This window comes from Athene cunicularia (genome assembly GCF_003259725.1).
Source record: "Athene cunicularia isolate RWA chromosome 2 unlocalized genomic scaffold, athCun1 chr2_part1, whole genome shotgun sequence".
NCBI lineage: Eukaryota > Metazoa > Chordata > Aves > Strigiformes > Strigidae > Athene > Athene cunicularia.
The window spans coordinates 31210074-31235363 of NW_020799095.1; the positions used below are offsets into that span (position 1 = coordinate 31210074).

Sequence of the window (25290 nt, forward strand, 5' to 3'; positions counted from 1 at the left end):
AGCTTCATATTCTTCCATCTCACTAGCCATGAATAAATAACAGGAAAACATGGAAATCAAATTATCTACATCTAAACTAAAATTATGCTGGTCAGGCATCTGGGAAGAAATTTGTTCTGTTCTACAAGTTCTACTTTTCTTCTAGATGTTTCTGTTAGTGCTAATGCTAATCTTCAACGTAAGGTGTCTAAATATCCTGCTACTGTCATATTGTTTAGACAAGTGGACAAGTTCACATTAGCAAAATAATTACTTACAATTTTTTTGTCTTTACTGTTATACTAAGTACAGAATTTGACTAGTTCACTGAACAGTTGTTTCACCTAAAGATTGTGCTGTGGAGTTTATTCATTCTTTGTTTAGAAAGGGAAAAAACCAACAACAAAAAAAATAGGTGCACTGTAATACCTTCCATCAAGACTTTGAGCCTGTGAAGATGTTGTTAAATTGTGAACTGGATAAATATCTCAGCTTGTGGTTGCTGTGAAAAAAAAAATCTTTTAAGGGAATGAACTATTCCATTCAATCTAAAGGGCTGTGGAGAATCACAGTTGTCTGTATGTGAATGTATCTTATAATTAAAGCATGGAACAGATTAGAATGTGAGAGTAATTGGGAGGGTAACCATGATGTCCTTATGCTTTGTTTTTGTTGTTGAGGTAGTTAGTTATTTTTTTTTAAAACAGGACATCCTTCTCCAGAACCTGGAAAAATTTGTGCAGCATTAAATCCTGGCAAAGGTGCTAAGTGGGAGAATCGGGAATGCGATCAGAAACTTGGCTATATTTGTAAACGAGGAAATACTACTTTAGAATCTTTCATTATTCCTACAGGTAGGTTTGGTAATAAACCCTTAACAAGTTATTAATGACTAGTGTTTTCTATCTGTGATTCTAATAGCTATTTGTTATTGCACATCGTAAAAGCAAGCAAAGGTCTTTGCAGACTGTAACTTGACCAAGACTGAACAGTGTGTACTTCCTTTTTGTTCTGGTCTCCCTACTTCCTGTGTAGTAATCTTTCTTCAGTAGCTTTGAATTCTAAATTGCAGAAATTGTGGAGTTCTCTTTTCAAAAAAACAAGTAGAACTGTCAGATTTTGTTCATAGAATAAGAAGAGAAATAATGTATTTTTTTTTTTTTTTTAAATATGTAATTTTCTAAAGCCCCATGTACTCAGTGAAAATAATCTATTTCTTCTTGCTGTCATTTTTACTACTTATGGAATAGAGTAAGTTTGCCAGTCCAAGTTGGTAGTGGACTAGAGAAATTTAAAAAAAATATTTTGAGACAGTTAAATAATTTTAATCTATATCTATATAGACTTATATATTATATCTCTATATATTCTATAAATCATATATTATATAAAATTATTTAATTATATATAGAAACTAACTTTAAAATGAAATTTATGTAAATTATATATACATATACAGACACTTATTCAGAAGAAATGTAGTTCTGGTACTTGCCTAATGTACACAGGAAAGACAAAACAGGGATAAGTTTTCATAGCTTTATTTAGACCTGTTTCCTTATTATCTCTCTGTGTGTTATAAAAACCTTGTAAAGTATTAATTTGTTTCATCACCTTCTTTCTGTTCTTTCCAAGTTTCTTTTTCTTTCCAGGACATACAGGTATCTCCTAAATCCACTGACATTATTTTGTACAGGTTTTAGAAGCAGAAAGCTGAACCATTACTGGATTTCCAGTCCATTTATTAATATGCATTCTTGGCAAAATAGATGTTTTGGAAACTCAATGTTGGACATTTGGCTTAAAAAACATGTTTTTTAATGTTTTTCCTGCTTTTGCCAATATACGACCTGGTCAGTCAACAAATACTTAGGACAGAGACTTCTGTAAAATTCGTTTTGCTTTTCTGCTAAGAGAAAAAACCCCACAAGGATGAGCTAGTGTTTTGTTAATTAAGTATTGAAATCAGTATTTAATACTTAAATTAATTAAGCTAATACTTCACTGTTGAAATCAAGCATATTTGTTGCCTTAGCTGAGTAGGACTTCAGTACATATTTTAATTATTTTCTGAATTAAGATGTAAAGTTTTGTTAGTATTCATATACAGCTGATAACCAGATAGTTTAATTTATATAGGTTGTCTTAGATTGTTCAGTTGGTTACCACTCAGCTTTTCAGGTTTCATACATCAGTTCTTAAACACTGATGCCTATAAATATACTATCAATTTAATACAGGTTGCTATCTTATTTAGATTTAAATTCAGTTTTGAGGGGAGTCTAATGGCCTTTTCTTTCTTATGCTGTAGGCTTTTGATTCTCCCTTACTCCCCAGTAATTTGGAGGAAGAACAGAAATGAGACAAAAGTTTTCAATTGTACAGAAATTGCTGAGTAAACATCGTGACAGATTAACCAGAAACTGGCAGTGATTCACTTCATAAAATAATTTCCAAAATGTCCCGTGGGGGGAAGTCATAAAAGGAATAAGTATGTGATCATGCAAGGTGTTAAGTGCCCTCAGCTTCTAATGATGTAAAGGAAAACTCATGGCAGATGATGTTTTCCTGACTAGGGCTCCTAAGTCAAGAAATAAATTAATCACTAATTCATACATGCACTTAGTCATGCACTTAACATTAAACACAGAGGCAATTCTTTGAAACTTTAACCCTAAAAGTTACAACTGAGTCTAACAAGGCAGTATGTGAGGACTGTGGGACAAAATGAACACTTTACAGTAGAATATAATCATACTTGTGTCCAAAAAAAAAGTAGAGAAAAATTTTACAGAATATTTATTTTTGTTGCAGATGAAGATTTTCAGGAAGTCAACAGTTTGTACAGTTTTTTTTGTAGCAGAAGTGTTGTCTCCAGCAGGGGGCCCCATGATTGTATACATCTAAGTGATGGAGAAACAGGGCTCCAAAGCATTTGCCCTGTAATACAGCAAAGAGTATTAATAGGAGCCTGCTTATTTTTTAACTTAGTTTTCTAAGGAAAATCTGTCTGTCTCTCTGCCTCCACCAAGTGACTGCCAAAATAGATTTCATCCCAATCCATCGAGATGGAGTGATCTTAAAGTATTGTTCTCAAATGTTTCATAAAACATTTGATACGGAAATAAAAGCTCTTAGTGTCACTGTTGTGACTGCTGTGTGAGCTCTCTGTTATCAGACCACAGAGGATGGGTGTGAAAGAAAGAAGTTTGTATGCCTGAATCACAAGACAAACTTCAGTTAGAGTTTTCACTATTTTAGACACCTAAGTCAATCACCGTGACATCCTCTGACTTCAGGAAACCAAGCTTACAGCTTACAAAAGTATTTGCTATCTATCTGAGGAGCTTACAAACTTCATTTATGTATCTTGATCTATTGCACAGTAAATGAATCAGCTTGACATTTGGGATACCATTTTTTAGACATTAATGTGATTTCCTTTGTTACATCTTACTTGTTGTAATTTGTGTGCTGCTTTTGCTTAAGTCAAGTTCAGGGAAGAGTACTTGTTTCCATTAGGATGGAAGAAGTAGATTGTATGCCTTTGTGTTGTCATGTATTTTCTTTAAAAGGAGACTAGGGAAGCACAGAATTCATTTTTACTGAGTACTGGAAATGAAGAAATGAAAACTTACTGAGAAATCCCCAACTATGTCATTCAATAAGACTTGCACCAGAGAAACTAGACTGTCAACTGCTTTTCTTGTTTTGTGGCCTGCAACAAATTTCCTGGTGTTACTGCATTTACAAACAAAAGATTCTCTCACTCTGCCATAGCTGCTTTAGTGCTTACAGTAATAGTCTCACAGTCTCCTTCGGTCTGAAAAAGAGACTGTCACGGACTCACTGAGGAATAAATACCTTTGTGACTGTAGCCATGTCTGAACTGCTGATGTCTGTTCTATTCAGTGTTTACAATTTGCAGAAGGGTGCACTAAGTGTGTTGGAGGTGCACATATACCTAGATTTTTTTCTAAAGCAATTCTCTGACTGCCACAGCAAAGCACTGTAAAATGCATATGCTCAGAGCTGAGACCAAACATTGGACAAATTATGCAGCTGTTTGAAGCATCAGACTAACCTTTACAACAGCATTGGCCACCTCTGTTCTCTCTTGTTTCTCCCACCAACACCATGTACATTCAGCTTGTTTTTTCGGGGTTCCCCCACTCTTCCTCTCTTGTGGCAGGATTGACAGGATATGTGCTTGCAACCTGGGCCTGTCTGGTCATGACTTTGGATGCCTACTTAATTTTTCTACGGAGAATACCCCACTGTTATACACAAACACATTGCTCATCATTCCCTGACATGCACAAATTTTTTTTGCCATCAGAATTTCTGCAATCCCACTGTCCTTGTTGTACTCTATATGTTGATGTTTGCTAAACCCATCTGCTGATTATAAATAAATTGCTGCAAGAATCATAATATGTTTCTACAACAGCAGTAATCTGTTTATTATATGTTTGGGTGTTGCTCTCATAAATATGTTTTGTAAGCTCAGGTTCTTAACATATAGCTCTACAGCATGGAGGAGGAAGAGAAATGCTGACGTGTGTAGAAAAATGATAGAGCACAGCTCTGTAAACCTTGCCTTTTAGTATGTATGTATGCATATAAAGGTCAAAACTGTGTTTTATGGTAATTTTAAATTCTGTCTTTTCACAAGATGCAAGCACGTGTTTGCAACTGTAGTGTTCTTTAAAAACAACTGGCAGTTTCAACTTTTAATCATGCATGCCGATTATTATCCCTGTACATATTTTTCAGTACTGTTGTTCTTCATGAAGAAAATATATAATTAATTTCTTCATGTGATTTTTCAATCTTTAGTTAAGAATAGAATTCTGAATCTCTTCATGGCAATTTTTCTTTCCAGAGACAAACGTGCCAATTAGATGTCCTGATCAATGGATGTCATATGCTGGGCACTGTTACATAATTCACAGGGACCCCAAAATATGGAAAGATGCCTTAACATCTTGCAGGAAAGAGGATGGGGATCTAGCGAGCATCCATAATGTTGAAGAGTACAGCTTTGTTATTTCTCAGCTTGGGTACCGTGAGTATTTTTAATAATAGTAATAAAATATATTTATACTAAGAAATAATTTTGAATATGTCTTACCTATTAATAAAAGGATGAGACTGTTTTAAAAAAAATATTTTCCTGATCACAGAGTGAAGAAGGAGTTAAACTTTAAATTTAAAAAATCTTTGGAAGAATAAAAACCACAATAAGAGCATGAAAACCAAACAAACTAGTGTCACAGAAAATCTGTGGTCAATGTTGTGAATTGCATCAACCCTAAACTTCTGTTTCTTAGGGTCTGCTTCTACCTCCTTTTATACAGATTAAAACAACTGTCAACCTTTTCAGAACCTGGAAGGATTTTTACTATTGGTCTGCAAAGATATAGATGAGGAGAAACAAAGTCTGTTGGTCAAAGACAGTTTGGGAAGATCTGGGTCCTATTACCAGCACTGCCATGTCCCTATTTTTCAAGTTCATGCTGCTTGTGTTTCTTCTGAAAAAGGAAGCTGTCTGTTACAGTATGTGGGTTCAGATGTGCCCCAAATTAAATATGGTACTTAGGTGCTCAGTTTCCGAGCACACATTTGAGTTGTTGCAAGGCATGTTAAGCTACAGGTGCAGTGTGTTCATTAGGGGAGATGCAACCATGCTGATGCTGAGGCAATTGTGTGGTTGCTATTGCTTTACATGAACCTGATTTTGCATGTAGGATTAGTTACTGCTTTTTGATGGGAGGGCCATGTTCACACCTAGGTATGCTTCTTTGCAGTACCAGATCCTATTTGTGCTTTCAGTGCCAGGCAAGTGTGTGTTAGTTTATCCTTCACTGAAAGGGCAGTAGGCTGCTTTGATCTGCAGTGTAAACAGCAATCTTGGAGTAGCAGTTATAAAATAGCTGATATGCTTTAGTTTTGTATCCTAGCCAACTGCATGGCAACTTGTGCTTGTTCTCACATTCCTGAAAGAGGGATTTGTTGTTCTTTCATGAACAACATGAAACTTTTACTCTTTCAAGGTGATCATTAGGAGAGGTAGAGCCTCTTGATGAGACATTAGGACATTTGAAGGAAGTTAGGCTCTAGAGGAAATTAGTTGTATTTTCACTTTACTCCTTGGAAGTAGACTATTTCATAGTTTAATGCCTTCTCCAAAGACCTTTCCTGAACTGATTTGTACTGCACATTTTTTGTAAAACTGAATGTTTCTGAAACGCAAATAGTCCTGAAGGAAACCAGGCTTCTCACATATGGCACACTCACTGCAACAGACTATTTTGAAAGCATTCCTGTTGAAAGCATTTTCAGAGGAGTAAAACTGGAACAACTAAAGAAGCCTTTTAAGGCAGTTTATGACAGTACCAGATTACCCTTGTTCACCATTGAGATGAGAACACCATGTATTGCTATGCCTACAAAATCTTGTCTGCATCAGAACTTTGCTGCAGTAAGTGCTGTACAGAAAGAACAAAAGTCTGTCTTCATGCCAAACAATTCACAGTCCCATGATAAAACACAGGAAGAAGGAGTACAATGAGATGAGTATTGTCATAGTAGCTGAGCTTTTGTTGCCATCACCCACAAAGGAGAACTTCAGAGAGGAACATGAAGAATTCAGAAGGGCATTCTGGATGTTTACACAGAAGTCCAGCATGTGATATGACACAAACATGGCAGAGTGCGTGTTGGAAAGAGTGCAAAACATCTTATTTACAAGTGGATGGGAAAAAAAAATCTTGGTATTTAGTCAACCAACTTTAGAGGTAATTGCAAAACTCTGACAGCCTTTCTTCTTCAGAGGATAAAATGTTATGTAGGAAGAGGCTCTGCAGAGCCAGAAATGGCTCTTGGCCATTTCTGATGTGCATGGCTTATTTAGATGACTTTGATGCAATCCTTTTGTTAAAAAATGGGGTTTATTGTTCATATTACCATGGTGTGAGCCCACCACAGTAGGAGCTCCGGTTATGGATGAGGCCTCTGCTGTGCTAGGTGCTCAATAAACACAGAGAGAAATATTTTGATAAGTAGACAAAAAAGAAATTAGTGAGCACGGAGGGCAGTAGCTAAGGAGGGAATGAGAGCATGATGGGCAGTGGAACTGGAACAGGTTTCAGTTTTTGTAACAAAGGAGAACATAAAGGAGGGTACTGGGATGTGATGTTGGGGGACTTCTGAACATGAAGAGCAGTCTGGAAGAAGAGGTAAGGGTGCCTGTTTGAAAATGAAGCCCGATGTCCTGTGAATCTGAGCCCTTCTTTTTGGGGGAGAGATGGTAAGGACAGTATGGATGAGCTTTGAGGGCTGATTATACTTAGGTATAATAAAGAAGGGAGAGACAAGGGAGGGAAAGAGAAAGGAGAGAGAGTGGACTCCATTAAAGTGACAGGCTGGGAGGGTAATTTTTGTAGCAGTTTGGTTGGTCAAAATGGGAAGCTTCCATGTTCCTCTAACTAGTAGATGGGAGAAATGCCATAGGAGAGCTTTAAGTTATGGGGGTATTTAGGAAGAAGTCCACCTGAAATGCGTTAATCAGAAAGGTGGCCTTTGTGGGCAGTCACTTTTAACTTACAGGCACTTCTGTTGCTACTGACAGCAGCAACAGAAAAGAAACAGTTCCAGTTCCAGTGAGACACACTCCTACAGCAGATGTCTTTTGTCATAATCCCATTTTTAATTTCTGTGAGTAGTTTCATTGTCAGGTTGACTATGCTCAGTCTGTATAGAGGATGTTAGAGGAAGACTTACAGAAGAAAGCAAGAGCTGTGATAACAAACTGAACAGGAAAAACTTCTGAATGCTGTAGGTGGGTCGTAGAAATGCAAGGTCATAAACAGTGGAAAAAACTCTTAAGAAGTAGTCTCCCTAGCATTTATGAATAATATTCGTAATAAGTAATTTTCAGCAACCAAGTAGTTCATACTCTGCTTGGAAAGCCTGCTGTCTAAGGAAAGGACTCTGCATGTAGCTGGTCAGTGTGATCTGGGTCATGGTGCTGTGGACAAAAGGAGACACACCTGCTGTCTGGTGAATGGATGGATGACAGAGTATAAATAAATAAAAAAAATTATTTAAAAAGCCAATTGCAGTGAACAAAGTCAGAAAATCAGTTCTAAAGAGGAATATCCTTTGATGATGATGGAGTTCAGACTGATTATAAATGTCCAAATTTTGAATCCTCCTTATTCAAATAGTTTATTCAGAACAAAACTAGGTATGAACATTATAGTAGCGATGTGTTAGGATGGAGGATTTTAAGCACAGACAAATAACTCTCTAAGAAACAGCTGCTGTAAAGTAACATCCTTGATCAGGCCCACACTTTCATTCCAGACAAAAACCAGCAGTTAACTCCATTAACTGTAAACTGAAAAAAGTCCAGCAACTACATGAATTCCATTTTACTCTGAACTGAAATAAAATATAGGAACACATGTAATTGGAAGGCTTGCAAATACTCTGGCTGTCAGCTCTAAAAGACAACATTGGGTGTCTCGGCATTTGAAAAGATGCTCTTTCTTCACTATACTTCACTAAAGGTAGGAAGAAAAGGGAGGTAGCATTTTACTGAGGTGTTTTATTCATATCTTGTTTCAAGAGTTTTGAGCTGGAAAAAAAGATTGAACCTAGTTGTGTTGCAACATAATTCAACAAAGAGAGAATTTTGACTCTTTTGTAAAAATGTTAAGCACTCTTACTGCATTGGCACTGAAGTGAGTGGACTTTTCTGATGCCTGGAGTGGGTATATGGGGAACGATCTGTCCTCTTCATGAAAGAGGGAGCCTTAATTTCCTGTGACTTGTTAAACTTCTTGAGAATAATTTTCTGTTCCATGAAGATAAAAGTTCACATCATATAAAAGGATTGTTATCAGCCTTGTTAATTATATGTTTTAGAGCCAACTGATGAGCTATGGATTGGGTTGAATGACCTCAAGGTTCAGATGTACTTTGAATGGAGCGATGGGACACCTGTCACCTACACCAAGTGGCTTCGTGGAGAACCCACTCATGCAAACAACAGGCAAGAGGACTGTGTTGTTATGAAAGGAAAGGTAAAGTCATGTGGCTATTAATTATCTTATACTTTTATATATAATTTGGTAATTTGGGCTTTTTTTTTTTTTCTATGCAAGAGCACAAAAGTAGGAGATATTACTGCTTGAAGCACCTATTTTAGAGTCTTATACATGTTATTTCTTGAGGAGGGATCCTTGTTTAAGGTTGCCAGAAAGTTGTTTCTGTCTTCCCTGAGAAGCAGGCAAGTGATGACTTTCCTTGAAGGCAACTGTCCCCCATGATCCATTTTGCTGGGTTTTAGTCCATACATGTGGGCTTTTTTGAAGAAACTTTTAGTTACACTTTGAAGCATATGAATATTAAATACTTTTCCTCAGGAAGCTACAAAGATATTTTGGATATGTTTGGGTTTTTTTCTGCTTTGACTGAATAAGGGATATACACCCACCTTAAAAATTTGCACTAGCAATTTTTAATGATACTGGAGAGAACTACTATCTTTGGAAGAAAATAGAAGCATTCATTTTCTTTTTCTAGGCAAAATTATAAGGCTTGGGTCGAGATGGATTAATTGTTGTGCTTGTATCAGCACTGCACATGAAGAGCTGTGAGAAAAGTAGTCAGTGATGGCATTAGTGGAAGCCTTTACTGAGCGACTGTATACCTACTTTTAAAAGGCTGCTTTGAAAAGGCTGCCTTTTGGAATATGGCAGTCATCAATGACCTAGGTACACTACAGGAAATGAGATAATACCTGTTATAAAAGTCATTGTGTGTGCAATTTTGTAAAATAGTATTTTTCCTCTTCGTGATAATTAAAAATACTGAACTTACCACCTCCTTCAGGATTTACCTATTTCATCAGGAGGAAAAAAGGTATTTACCTGTACCAAAGGCGTTTTGTAATTTTGCAAAATTAAAACTTGAGGGTTGCACTTTTGGTGGGTGCACTTATAAATTGAAGAGAACTAAAAATTTTTTCCCATTTGGCCTGAACATTATACAGAGCTTGCCTCATAGGGCAAGCCCTCACTTAAGCCCCAATAGGCCTAGTTTTTAACTTGCTTCACTTAGGTGCAGTCATCAACAGCAACAGTGACATGTATGCATGCAGCTGGTTCATGTGTCTCCATCATTCTGGTGCAAAACACTCAAATTCAGAAGTTGAGATTGATAGCAGCGGGGGAGGGCTGGGCCAGCTCTGCAGCAGGAAGAAGCTGTAAGAGACATAGAGAAGTTAGCAGGTGCAGCATTAGAAGGAAAAGGGACCACATCATCAGTTCCAGGAAGGAATGAGGAAGAGAACTAAAACAACATCCTTGGGAGAGCAAAACCACAGTAGTATCCATGGAAGAAGCACACTTGCATAGGTTATAGCATATTAATCTCCCAAAATTGAGCAGAACTATGCGTATTTGTGGAGGTGTTCTCTAGCCAAGCCAAAGTTCAGATCTACAGTTTCATTGCTGTATGAATTCAGCAGGGAAAAGGAACTTCATGTGCAGTCAGATGAGTCCAGAAGGTTAGAATTTGATGTGTATTTTAGTGAAGCATTTTGGACTGGTCAGAAGCATGGGTAAGATTATAGTGTATTAAGAATTCTTCTCCATTGTGTTGGTGGACATGCTCTGGTGAGAAGAGTGTAAATGTATATTTCTCCCTTGGCAACCAGGCCATGGTGCACATGGTAGTTGAACAAAGCAATTTTTAAGGTTGTGAGGATATTTGTGCTCCACTGTCTGTGCAGTGGCACAGAATACTCCCTCCTCTGGTAAACCAAGCCTTCCCTTTATTCAACTAACACGGTGTCTGTCAGTACAGAAGGATCTTGGGGTTGTCCAGCACTGAATATGTATTAAGTGAGGCTTGTATCTAAACCCCAGACGCCCTTTTCATTGCAACAGCAATAGATAGATATATTTATGGCTGTAGCTATAAATAAAAGTAGCAGCCTGCTGTTCCATTTTGCTGCTTTAGGAAAGCTGTCATCCATTCACTTGTATTGGTGCTCAAAAGCAGTACAGAAAGCGTGATGTAAGTTTTGGCTGAAGAAATAAAGGGGGTTTTGATTTGTGAAACAGAAATCTGAAAAAGAGCAAAAGTCTTCAAGTATACACAACTTGCTACAGAGGTTGAAATCATTTCAATTGTGTATTTAGTAAAAAGCAGAATGAGCTACTTAAGAGTGGGGGGTTTTGTGCAGTTAAGAACAGGTTAGCTGAAAGCCAGCAGGGATATTAAAAATCAATTACTTCCTCTCTCACTTTGAGGAATTGAGATACAGGATGTTTTGAGGTCTTCGGAATTTATCTGGTTCTCAGAGTGTGAACTGTTACAAAAGTGTTCCGTACCCATTGATTTAAGTGACTGGTCTCTCTTCTGCTCACATATGTAGCAGCAGATAATTAGCCTTCAAGGATAATGAAAAAGAAGGAAGCATCGGGGAGCAACAAGGATCAGCTCTTTCCTAACAGCTGAGGAGCCACAAGCCAGGTGTAATAGCTCAGCTTGCAGGGATGGAGCCTGTCCAGTCAGAGCCTGTCCCACTGTCCCCAGTGAGGGAGCAGGGCACGGGGATAGGCAGCTGGTGGCAGACCAGAGCCCATGTCTGGGACGATGAGGCATGTCCTAGGTCATGCCAGTAGCTGAGTCAGGATCAGGTCTGGAGAGAGTAACCAGGGTCAGACACAATCTAGTGATTGGTGGGCAAGCCCGCAGTGACAAGGGAGCTCCAAGATCAAGCCTGGAATATAGTCCAAAGGTCAGGGTGTGGAGTGACAAGTACCAGCCAGGTACAGACATGGCTGGAGCTGGAGACAAGTACTTGTGTTGCAGCATAGACAGGGGCTGAAGGCCCAGATCTGAGTTTAAGTGGAACCCCATGTCCCATGTGCAGGCAGGTGGGTGGAGGCTCCCAGTGAGGATGGTGGGGGCCATTTAGGTCTGTTGGTGACATCAGGCTGCTAATGGAAAGTTAGAAGAGAATTATGACAATAAGGCATGAAACAATGCCATCAAGAAGGACTTCCATTTATAACATGCTTGTTCATTGTGTTTTGACTTTTGTCTGGTTTTCATTTAATTTGCTGTTTGTAAATGCAGTTTTATTTGAACTCCTCCTTCATTACATTGTTTTTACTTTTAATTTGACTCTGTACCTTTTGGACAGTGATGCAAATTAATTTTCCTCGATGTAAAGAAGCTACCATTTGTCCAGTTTAACATTTTGAAAGGGTAGCTGTTGACATGTGCTATGCTTTAGGTTTTCTACCATTCTTTTTGATGGGAAGAATCTATTGCTTTCTATACCAAGTCAGACTGGTAAATATTTCTCTCAAGGCTAAATTTTAAGGGTTTGATGCTTACCATCAGACCAAACTTTCCCTTGGGTTCAAAAGTCAGTAATTTCTATTGTGACAGTTATAGATTAAAAAAACCACAACACATTTTAGCTACAGACTTTTCATATACATGGGTTTTGTATAAAAAGCTAGTTTTATTGTGGGTTCTTCTGAACACTTTCAAAATATTTATCTATTAAATAGCTGATCTTAGTAGGAAAAGAAACTTCAGATTCCATGGAAGTAACACTAGTCCAGAATCTCTTGGCATAAGCCATCAACTGACCAAACAAAGCATAATTAGAAGTTGACTTTCCTTGGGTTTTGTTGAGGTTTGTCTCCTTAAGTCCATATACTGTTAAGCTGCTGATTATTTTGGGTTGTTCACTCCTTGGCTGAAGTAATCTGAATCCATCAATTATTTTTATGGAACAAAACCTGCCCCTGTCTGTGACACCACCTTCTTTTTAAAGGAAGTGTTTGTGTTTAGTTAATGAGGAAGTAGGAGAATAGAGAGGTATTTGCAAAAGGCAGCTCGTAAGACAGGTACGAAGTCCTTAGAAATTACTGCATGAATTTCCCAGCGAAGACAAAGTTATGATAAGACGCCTCCAAAGGATCTTCCTGCAACTAGAAAGCCAAAGCTTCATAGTAAGTTTTTCTATGTTGAAGAAGTCTAAAGGTTGTGAAAGTTGTGCTGATTTCTTCCAAACTGAGAAGATCAGAGTTTTGGGTGGTTATTTGAAGTGTCTACCAGCCTAGTGAAACTGAGAAAGAAATGGTAGGAGATGATGAGACAGTAACCAATGGACTTGCCTTGCAGTCATCAGAGGACAGGAGACAGAAGCACCAGCTGAACACCCTGGGGTTCTTCATTGTTGTAGGAGGTAGCGTTGAGCTTTGGGAGAGTTTTTACTGTAAGCTGGGTTTGTTGAGGCTCTTGAGGACTTCGTATGTTGTGGCACAAGGGACTGTGTATTACCATGATGATTATTTTACATTTCTAAAAAAAAAAAGAGGAGGAGAAAAAAAAAGAAGAAAAAAAAAAGAAATAGCCATCAACTGCTATAATTTTACTTTTACAAAGGTTAAGGCACAGGTGAGAGAGTGCTTTGCACAACGTTTCTCTTCCTCTCTTAGTACCTTAGTTCATCTGTTGAACCAAAATGTATGTAAAATATAGCAGGAGCATGGTGTGAAGTTTCTAACTTTCAGTATAGCTCCCACTGAATGTCATTGTTTCTTCTGAAAATCTGCAGTATGGGGAGCAACTTTGACAAGAAACTTTCTGTGTCTTCAAAGTTTTATATAAGTATTAACAAAGGAATGTAACCTGTTTTGTTTTGTTTTGGTTTTTTCTGTTGCAACTGGATTTCTGTTGGGAAAGATGACATCTCCCTTTCCTCCTGCATGCTTATTAAATCAGCAGTCTTTGTAAAGATGGTGTATTGCTGTCGCTTCCAAGGGTTTTGTTTTTAGAAGGGTAAATAATTAAAGAAGGCATAAGTCAAAGGTGAAACAGCCCCAGTAGAAGTGTGGTTGGAATGAGGTTGGAGTTAAGTACAGAACTTAGATGTAGGTTTTGATTATTTTAAAGCTAGCAAAAAAACCCTCAATAGTTAAAAGCATAAAGCACCTTTTTTGAAGACTAAATCCCATTTGACTGTGATGTTTTGTTCTTATGTTCAGGATGGATTTTGGGCAGACCATTCTTGTGAAAAGAAAATTGGCTATATCTGTAAAAGGAAACCCATGTCAGAAGCTCCTGCAGAAGAGGAAACCATTGACACGGGTTGCCAGAGAGTAAGTGCAGAAGAAGCTGCCTGATCTGAATAGGCTGCTAGGAATGATTAAGAGGAGAAAGTGCTACCCTAGGTGACAGATAAAACAGTAAAAATGGTTTCTGTGTTGCATCATCAGAACAGCTGGCATTCTCATTTCTATGGCAGATGGGATAAGTGATACATATGAATAAATCAAGGCTCTGACTGCCATTTGGCTCTAGATGCTCTGTTTCTTTTTCCAGAACTTAAACCAAAACTCAAACCTGTAGTCCCTGCAGCAGGCCATTTTTCTTTGATTGACATTCAAGCCTTCATAAGGGATTTGCCTGTAGCAGCAGTTGCTTTTCAGCTCTGTCTACAAGTTTCTTCAAAATTATTCACAGCAGGAAGGGTGAGCTTGTCTACATACTATTCTCAAAGCTTTGCTGTGGTCTCTGGCAGTGCCCTCTACTTTGAAGAGTTTGTTACAAGTGCCTCAGCAAAATGAATCTGTTGTACTCCTTCTGAACTGCCAGCGGATCTGTTGTTTATTTGGTAATGCTTGCCTTCTGGTAATATAATGCTCAGTAATTCCAAAAAACCTACTGTAATTTGTTATGTCATAGAGGATCTTACTGGGTTTTTTTCTTCCATGAAGAAATTGCCTTTTCTTCCAAGTCTGCTTTACACAGCTGCACAGGAAGTCTTTGATATTTATTCCCAGTATTTGTAAAGGAGTACCCAGGAATTTTACAAATATTTGACTGATGGAGAAGATAAAGGGATCCTAATGCTTATGGATGCTATATTTGCCTAGAGAACTAAGTGCAGACTTGTAGAAAAATGTTTCTCATAAGTGAGAAATTGAAAACCATTAGAAGAAAATTTGTGTGAATTGTGACTGGTCACAACAAACTCTTCCTCTGTAAGCATATTCCTGACTTAACAACATTTGAGTGACAAAACATTAGAAGAGTGTTTCAATGTTAATAATAAACAAACTTGTTTGAGGTGTCATTCCCTTTCTGAAAAGACAAGCTGAAATTTTTTCTCAAGACTGTTCTGATGATTACACAATGCCTATGTGCTAGTTATAATCCTATACTGAGCACTACAGGTGCACAGCAAAGCCTTTCATGCCTTTATAACTGGAATGCACTGATTCCAGTATATGTACCAGTGTAAGTACCATTATATGTGAAAAAATGCTTTATACAACAAAATTTTAAAAAGCTTTGATCCTGCCTGTGTCCAGTCTGACTTTTCCAGTTTGGTTGTTCCTTTGTCTAATGATTAGCTAGCTGACAGTAGCATAAATTTGGGATTTTAATTTAATTTAATTTAATTTAATTTAATTTATTTGTTTAGATTTTTTATTTAAAACATTTTATTAAAAGAGTTTAGAAAAGCTGTAACGTATGTAATCACTTAATGTTTATTTTGACAGGGTTGGAGAAGACATGGTTTTTATTGTTACTTCATTGGAAATACATTTGTATCATTTTCTCAAGCAAATCAAACCTGTGGAAGGCATCAGGCCTTTTTAGCAACTATTGAAGACAGGTATGTAAAAGTGTACTTGCATGAGTGGATCACATGAGGATTTCAGATCTAACATCACTGAATATAAAAATAAAGACTCTGATCTGGACAACAATCTTGCTTGAGAGAACAGCTATCTGTAGGTACAGAACTTCTCACAGTTTTTGCACCTATATTCAAATCCAGGAATTCAGTTTACAGATGAGTGTGAAATCAGTATTGATATAGATGGTTATGTCAAGGAAAAAAAAATTAATTACGTTTTCTGTTTCCCTAATTGTAGTGGCTTGAGGATGGGTTTTACTTGAGTAAGGGGTGCAGAATCCAATTTTGATTATTAAATGAAGATATATGGCTCTGAATTTCTTTCAAATGGTAGTTCAAATGAGCAAGAAGATATAATTTTCACCTATCTGATCTTCTTAGAATTGCACTACCTTAAAAAAATATTTAATGATAAACCAATTAATGCTAGAAGTGCTTGGTACCTGAAAATCTATCACAATTCAACCAGGGTTCTGGGTGTGCTAAATTTCTGAACAATTGGTGCACATTACTGAATGTGGGTTATTGGGAAAATAAAAGTTAGGATTAAGAAACAAATCTTATTTTGCTTGCAGTTGACTTGATGCTTTACACTTTCTCTTATTTGTTTATAACCTAAATAGATATGTTCTAGTGTGAAAGCTCTAGCTGTCATGAATAATGATAGCTCTCTAAAAGTAGGTAGTACAGCTGTCATAAAAACCGTTTAATGTGGTCTTCAGACTATACCTTGTTAAGTGGAGACTTCTTTTAATATTTGTTTTGATTTCTTAAGAGCTGTTAGTTTAAACACCATAACGAACTATGACAGGCTTTACCTCTACATAGGCTTATTTCCCAAACATAACATTTCTAGTGTGATTATTTGATCTATTTTGTTGCGTTCCTTAGTTTGATAATTTAGTATCTGACTACTCTAGACTCTACTTTCAATATTTCTTCAATAATGCTGAGATTCCTTTTGCAGTTTGGGATTTGCCTGAAACAAGAAGCCATTAAAATACAAGGGTACTAGAAACTCTCACAAAATAAAATGGTATAACAAATAAGTCACATCAGGTTTCTTCTTATCCACCAGTTTCATGTCATTCCATGATTTCTTTACTGGACATCTGAAGAGAAGGCAGAATACTCTGATATTGAAGTTCACAAAGTATCTTTTATGTGATGTTTTGTTATGTGCTTTGCTCAACTAAATCCATTCAAGCTACACTTGCAGGAAGGTGCAGTGATAATTCTGAGAATATACCAAGCCTTTTACAACTTTTAAAAATAAATTTAATAGTATTAATTTAATGGCTGTGATCTTTTGAACAGATATGAACAAGCTTATCTGACTAGCCTGGTTGGGCTGAGAACAGAAAGATTCTTTTGGATTGGACTTTCAGATATAGAAGAAAAAGGAACATTCAAGTGGGCTAATGGCCAATCTGTCTTATTTACACACTGGAATTCTGAAATGCCTGGTAGGTATGGCTCTATACTGTTTAATGAGCTCAGTGCCCAAGATATATTGCTCAGTACCTGAGATTTTTTTACTTCGTTCCTTGCCCTCACTTGAGGGTATAATGAGCCTCTTTAACCAAGTAGTAAGCGATATGACAAGAGCGAATGGCCTCAAGTTGCTCCTGGGAAGGTTTAGACTGGATATTAGGAAGCATTTCTTTCCAGAAGGGGTTGTTAGGCGTTGGAATGGGCTGCCCAGGGCAGTGGTGGAGTCCCCATCCCTGGAGGTGTTTAACACAGCGCTGAGGGATATGGTGTAGTTGGGAACTGTCAATGTTAGGTTAATGGTTGGACTGGATCATCTTCAAGGTCTTTTCCAACCTAGATGATTCGGTGATTCTGTGACTAATTACTCTCAATCTGGCTGCTTTCTCAAGCATGTAGTGCTGTTGCTAACTTCCTGCTTAGTGCTGGAATGTTTTTAACATGAGCTTGGGAAGAAAATTTAAACTGAGATCACGTTTTTGATTTGTGTCTGTTCTGGAAAAGTCTGTGTCTGTACTACTCTGGAAGAGCAACCTCTGCATGCCCTGCTTGCAACTTCTGCCTGTGTAGCCATATCTCATAGTACACTTGCTCATTGCATGTTTTGAGGTGTGTGAGATCACAGCATGCATGAAGCATCTCTGCCAGAGAAAATGGGATTGTAGGGAAGGACAAGAGGGCCAAGGGACTATTTGTATTTAATCTTTTTTAGTTAATATCTTTGCTAAATTAATTATGATTTCCTTATTTAATAAGTTTTGTTGATTAAAACATTTTTTTCTGTTCTAATAAAAATATGGGAGTGGGAGGTCATTTAATCACTGACATGATCACATCAGAAAGGGGGTGATAATCAGCCTTCAAGGTACTGGCATTTACCTTTCAGGGAGATCTTCTGATTCTCTGTTATTTCAGTGCCTAAATGCTGATTTGAATGTGTCAGGTGAAGTGGTAAGGCTAGGCAGATTGTGAAGCCAATATTAGGCCTATATATAGCAAGTTTATTTTTGAAAATCATAGTCAAATTGGACAAATTTGAGAAATTAGCTCTGACAATATCTTTAGTTTTAAGGGAGAATTTGTTGTATCACAGCTTATGATGTTGCTAGTGTCAGTCACTGGAAGTGGTTGGATGTGAGGCACAATTCAGTATCTCAGATGTGGATGAACCACAAATTTTTTGCTTTTTTTTATGAATTAGAGTCATAGAATCACAGAATGGTTTGGGTTGAAAGGGACATTTAAACATCATCTAGTATCTGCCCCCTGCCATGGGCAGGGACATCTTGCACTAGATTATGTGGCTCAAAGCCCTGTCCAACCTGGCCTTGAACACTTCCAATGATGAAGCATCCACAACTTCTCTGGGCAACCTGTTCCACTGTCTCACAACCCTCATAGCAAAAAAATTTCTTCCATATGTCCAATCTAAACCTACTGTATTTAATTTTTTAAAACCATTTCCCCTTGTCCTGTCACTACAGGCCCTGGTAAAAAGTCTTTCTCCATCTTCCTTATAAGCCCCTGTTATAGATTGAAAGGCCATGATAAGGTGTCCCCTTGTCTTCTCCAGGTTTAGCAACCCCACTTCCTCAGTTTTTCTTCATAGGAGAGGTGTTCCAGCCCTCTGATAATTTTCGTGTACCTCCTCTGGACCCACTCTAACATTAGAAACATTTTTGACTCTGTACAGACTTAATTTCTGTCAGGATAGAGTATGAAGTTTTCTAAATTCATACGACACGCTAAATGTTGCTTTTGTGCATTCCTGTTTACAACCAGGAAGAAAGCCAGGCTGCGTTGCGATGAGGACTGGAATTGCAGGTGGATTATGGGATGTAATAAAATGTGAAGAAAAGGCAAAGTTCCTATGTAAAGTGTGGGCAGAGGGAGTAACACTTCCACCTGTTCCTACAACAACTCCTATTCCCCGGTGTCCAGAAGGCTGGGATTCTAACAGTCGTATTAGCTTCTGTTTCAAAGTAAGTATGTTACTTGTTTCTGCATTAATGTAGTTTCTATTTGCTGCACATAAGCTTATTCACAGATTATACGTAGAGATCTTTTTCCCTTCTATTGAAATGGTCATGGTTTTATTCATTCCATTAAAGTCTGACCTTCAGCTCTGCTGTAATCTTAATTTCTCATTAAGATAAAAGTGCCTTCCTCCTAGTTGTTGTCTTGCAGCAGATACTCCTGCCAGCAATGCAGTTAACTAACTTGGCTTAAAGACAGTCATACTAAGCCTGTTTCATGAGGCAAACACACAAAACCCCTATATTTGAAGTTTCTGTAAACCCCATAGAATGAGTTAATTGTAAATGAATTGCTTTTGTGCAGCTGATGTTTCTTGATCTTGTGATCTATATCATCTGTTTTGTCTGATTGCAAAATGCTCTCTTTAGCCTTTTTCAAGAGGAGAGCAGAAGAAGACATGGATTGAATCTCAAGAGTTTTGTCGAGCTATAGGAGGAGATCTGGCCTCCATTAATGGTAAAGAAGAACAGTATGTGATATGGCGTTCTATTGCGTGAGTATCTGTAGTGTGGTCACCTGTTCACTTTAATTAGCCTTTTGATCTTTCTAAAGTATTTAATTTTAGGTTTTTACTTCATTGTATGCCAGTCTGGATTCATTATCTCTACCTGTGTCAAACACAGTAAAAAAGTAGAGCTGATGAAATAGCAGGACTTGTATGACTACTGGCCATCATGCCAGAAGCTGATGCTAAAATGAGATTGGCAAAATATCTAGTTGAGGCAATATTTATCGTGTGATGTAAAAATATTTACTGTGGATTTGAGGATATTATAAAATTACCACATATGCCAGTTGTTTTCACATAAGCAAGTGTACAAATAGGATAACAGTTGTGATATAAGTCTGGTCAATATGTTGATTGTCTGCCATTATTATGAACTAATCAGGAAGTAGAAGCAACTTCAGATTAATTTTTTCCTACACAGAGAATGTAAATAAGATTGTCCCTGAACTGTAAAATGCATTATGTGAGATTTCTAAATGAGATCAAATAAAAAGGTAAGACTTGCAATATGACCTGTATAGATGGGGCTTAATGAACTTGTACATCTCTGTCTAACTAGGAAGCAAGACTGAAACATGACAGACTTGCAAATTGCTATAACCGCACCAGAATTCTGGCTACGTACTTATAGTAAGGAAGAAGTCTCAGATGCCAACTTACCACAAATTGACTCAATAAATTCAGATAAATCAATAAATTTTGTCTGCCTGTAGACAAGAATTAATTTAAGGTGCTATATTTAAATATAAAATGATTCAACTGCAGCAAGTAACTTTGCATTTGGAAACTGTAAGCACCTTTAGAGAGAAAATGGAGAGTTGATAGATAGAGCAACAGTAGCTACTGAACCATTATACAAAAGTATTAAGCCATCTTATTTTCAGGAGTTGGATTGGATCTGGACATTTGCTTTGTCAGTATTTCAATCTGAGTTAATGTATAGTGATAACAGCTAGGAGTGGTTGCATTTTAATTAATTTCCACCCTGGTTGTTATTGGTTTTAGAGCAGTTGTTGTAAATGATAGATAATTAAAAATATTGTAATGCCCTTATTAGTTTAGGGTTTATGTTTAAACTTCTTATAAATGAGATATATATATTTTGTTTTTTTCTTTAGGAACAATGGATATTACCACCAGCATTTCTGGATGGGCTTATATTACTTGAATCCTGATGATGGCTTTGTTTGGAGTGATGGATCTCCAGTGAGTGATTTAATTTTCCACAGCTGTTATTTTGCATTCCCTGAGATCCTCAAATGTGTGTGGTGTATGTGTTTCTGTGTAATTTTATGCTTAATCATAACCCTCTTCTGTATTGTGCTTTCTGTAGGAGAGCTTATAGATAGCAATTTCATGGCTTGATTTTATTTTATTTTTTTTTGCTAAAACATACTGATTTTTGATAAGAACATGTGCATTGAATCCAAAAGAAAATGAAATTCATGTAGACTAAAAGGATGTTCTTATAAATGCAAAGATTTTTTGAGTAAAATAGACGATTTTTAGTATTTCTCTTATTTCTTAATTAGATCTTTATATGAAATGGCCTACATTCCATGGAGCTGAACATTGCTTACATTCCATGACAGTTGTTTTATGTCAGTATGACTTGACTGTACTTTAGACTAAGATATAAAGCTGTAGAAACAAAAGTGGTTTTGGAGATGTGGGTGTATTTCATACAAGGTTGGTCAAAATATATTGATGGAAGTTTACCATACAGAAATTGAAATTTTAGCAGTATAGCAGTAATATTTCTGTGGGAAAAATGCCAACATTTTTGTGTGTCTCAATAATACCCCACTATTTTACTCATATAGGATATTTGCTTGATTGAATATTAACATGTAGAATGCCCCATTGTTATTAGATTAATTTTACAGAATTTACATCCTATAAAAAATGTCAATATTTTTCCAAGTGTGATCAGAAGTAACTGTTATCTAAGCTGCAGTTCAGTTACAATCTGAAAAAAAGTTTGAAATGTCAGCATTTGCATGGGGAGATTCTAGTTTCCTCTTATCTAAGTTTTTAAACTGGCAGTAGGAACAAGTTGTAGGTCTGTGGTTTGATGCTGTCTCCTCCCTTTCTCCATTATTTTCTTTCTATATAACAGAATCTTCACAAAACCTTTTCTGTCATAGGTGCGGTATGAAAACTGGGGCTTTGGAGAACCCAATAATTATCAAGGCATTGAGCTTTGTGCAGAGATCAGTGGCGATTCCAGCATGCTTTGGAATGACAGGCACTGTGATTATCTATATGGATGGATTTGCCAGATAAGAAAAGGTATTGTTTACTCCTGTGTATTAGTATAATAAGAAAAGATTCTCAGTTGATTTTTTCCCTAACTTTAAGAAATAAAAAATTTCAAAACATGTTTATCAGAATAATTCCCTGTGGAACGTGAAATATCAAAGTAGTATAAGGCTTTCCATGTCTTTGATGTATTTAAAGATGCAGAGCCTTTGGTGCCCTGCTGGGACTTCTCACTGATCTTTCTCTATAATTTCAGAAGGGGAAATGTGATACGTGAAAAATAGGAAATGTTACTTTGAATATTCACATTCACTTTTGACTTTTCATTAAAGTTCATACCTTCTCCAAAAAATCCTATTTTGGATTTTTTTTTTCTGAGTTGATTTTTTAGTTATTAGAAAACAGTTTTCGAATCAGTTCACATACTTGTATTTTTATGTGTGAAAACCCCCTCCTTTACTTGGCTCACGTACTGTTTTATCAGATAAATGAATCTGTAGTTGCAAGATAGAGCCTGGTTTTAGGATAGTTTATTTGGCTTTGACTGGATTTCATATTCACATGTTGAGTTCTTGCTAAATTCTCTTGAGATCTGAGTTTGGATGCTTTTTATTTTTTGAAGACATCAAGACAAATATTATAATTTAGGGAAATCTTGAGTTTCACAAGCAGTGCATCTACCTAAGTTTGAGTAGTTTAGAAAGTGCTCATTTAAACATTTTACCACATTCTTACCAAATAAAGATGCTGCATTAGTTTTTTAACAATAAAGTATGAGCCCTACTTTATATTGGTAAAATAATTTCTTAGGCAGAGAATTTCTTATTAAATGCCAGTATTGCTGAGATTATATTTTAGCACAAAATCAGTTGGTAAACCTGTAAAGACAGAGATCTCCTGTATTAGAAACTGTTTTTCTAGATCCTAATGACGCCATCCAGGATGCCATCTCCATGATGACATAGGAAAAACAAACAGTAGAACTCTTTAGCTGAAGCCGCCTTTTCAGACAGGACCAGTTAATTTCTTGGGATTGTTTCCAGTGAGCTTTTATCTAGGGAAATTTTTAAGATCCAGATAGAAGTTCTTCTCAGCCAGAGAAAGATACTCACTCTGTAGTAGTTAGGGCACCATGGAAGAAGATAACCCAGCCTGCATTCCTGCTGCCTCTGATTTAAGCCAAAATTGGTGTATAAGTGACCTAAGGAAGGGAGGGAGAGGCAGATACAGGACTGTCTTAATAGAGTTAATGCTTTGGGAGATAAGCTTTTCTGCATCCAGTGAATACCAAAAATAATTACTTAATTCAGGTAAATTCAATGGTATTTCATAATACCTAGCACATAAGGAATAGCCCCAGGAAACAAAAATATGTATTGAAATTTGAATAGAATTGAATTTAGTTCCTTCTAGTTTTTGGGATTAAATCCACTGATAACTGTAAAATTCTAAGTTAATAGAAAAACGTGCCTATCAATCATAGTAAATATTTTCTCTTACAGCAGGAAGTGTACAATCATGATAATTATCTTTCTCTGACAGGTGCAAGTGTAAAGCCTGAACCAACTGAATCTCCTGCACCCAGTAAGTGTTACTGCTGTTACCATTTGTGTGTGTGCATTTAAAAGCATTATTAAAATTTTACTAATGAGAATGTCTTGTATCTCAGAAACAATAGTTAGCTTACCATTTATTTTACAGAATACAAGACTACTGAGGATGGATGGATTACACATGAAGACAAACAATATTATTTCAGCACAGAGAGTGTTCCTATGGAAAAAGGTCGGGAATTCTGCAAAAGGAACTTTGGAGACCTTGCTGTCATTGAGAGTGAAAGTGAAAGAAAGTTCCTCTGGCGATATGTAAGAAAAATCATTAATACTATGGAATAAATCATCCAAAATAAGTGAACATGGGAACAAATCCTTTTCACACTGGTGTTCTACTTACAAGTTTTATGATAGTGAGAATACAGTAGCATTAAGACAGATTAATACAAAGAACAAACTGAAGGCTTTTTTTAGACTGTTTCATAGCTGAGATGAGAACAATTTTGGTTTGGTATTTTGTATAGAAATAAGCACATTAAGCATGAAACAGATCATTATCTGCTTTTTCTCTTTCATGTGGCAGTTACACCACATTATGTGCAACTGGTAATGTGCTAAGGTAAATCTTCACGCTTTGAAATTGATCTGTGGCTTCATTTTGGCAAGAAGTATTGTGAGCTATGATTCTGTATGGTGGGTGAGTTAACTGAAAGTAAAGTTTAGCAGTAGATAAGATATCTTGAGTTTAAGTAGTGGATCAAAGCAGATAGTAACATATGCAACAATCAGAACATTGGGTTTTGATCTTATCAGTGTGTATCTGGGATGTAGTCTGCCTAGCAGCCTCATTTTGGTCCTCAAGTTTGTTCCTTATCCTTCTTCTTGTGGGGAGAATATAATTATGCAAGAAGAACAATTTGAGGCATGGATTATGCCATGAGAAAGAGCCTTTAAATGATATTTCCTAGGTGGCTGGGGTTGGTTGCCTGTTTATACTCTCTTGAGGTCAACTTCTTTTAATCAGGAATGGACTTAAAAGTCAGATTTGTACTACACAGAAATTTTCCTGAGCTGGTTGAAGAGTGGTGGTGAGATCAAACAAGGGCCTATATCAATTTATAGGAATCAATTGTAGGAAGGCTTGTCCCTTGTGAGAAATTTGTCAGATGATGTCTACTGCAGAGGCTGCACAAGAGGTGCTGATTTTAGTGATTTTCAAGTAAGATTGTGAGAAGTGTTGATATAGTGACCACACCTTTTGGCCAATGGTGAAGTTTGACTGTGCACTGTCAGCTGTGAGCTGCTCTAAGTTAAATGTTGTAGCTAGAGAGTATAGCAGTTCATATCCTCTGCCAGTCAGACATATAATACTCATTATTAACGTAATAGATTCCTATGATAAAAAGAGGACATTTATATAATTTTGATCTCTATATTCTAGATCTTGAAAAACGGGAAAGAGGATTCATATTTCATTGGTTTACAACTGAGTGTTGACCAAAGAACAAGGTAGGACAGCTAGAAAAATCAAACTTGCATTGTGCTTTAAAATAATCTACTGACTGGAGCAAAAATAATGAAGTGCTTGAATGAAATAATGGCCTACCAAAACAAATGAGAATCTTTTTCCTCTGAATTGCATTGTGTGGGAAGCTCATGCTTAGTATTTTTGATTATGAATGTGTAAAAATACCTGCTTTTTTTTTTTTTTT

The 25290-nt window shown here is 36.8% G+C and overlaps 1 protein-coding gene across 1 annotated transcript in view; it reads left to right on the forward strand.

Moving 5' to 3' along the window:
- LOC113477169 (macrophage mannose receptor 1-like) overlaps positions 1 to 25290 on the forward strand; it is a 63262-nt gene that overhangs the window by 15814 nt on the left and 22158 nt on the right. Inside the window, exons 6-18 of the mRNA XM_026843329.1 lie at positions 687 to 833; positions 4865 to 5047; positions 8914 to 9071; positions 14067 to 14180; positions 15588 to 15703; positions 17045 to 17193; positions 19001 to 19200; positions 19624 to 19748; positions 20882 to 20969; positions 21911 to 22055; positions 23568 to 23609; positions 23727 to 23890; positions 25020 to 25087. Of these exons, the coding sequence (XP_026699130.1) occupies positions 687 to 833; positions 4865 to 5047; positions 8914 to 9071; positions 14067 to 14180; positions 15588 to 15703; positions 17045 to 17193; positions 19001 to 19200; positions 19624 to 19748; positions 20882 to 20969; positions 21911 to 22055; positions 23568 to 23609; positions 23727 to 23890; positions 25020 to 25087 (1699 nt within the window). The remainder of the gene's footprint in view (positions 1 to 686; positions 834 to 4864; positions 5048 to 8913; positions 9072 to 14066; positions 14181 to 15587; positions 15704 to 17044; positions 17194 to 19000; positions 19201 to 19623; positions 19749 to 20881; positions 20970 to 21910; positions 22056 to 23567; positions 23610 to 23726; positions 23891 to 25019; positions 25088 to 25290) is intronic.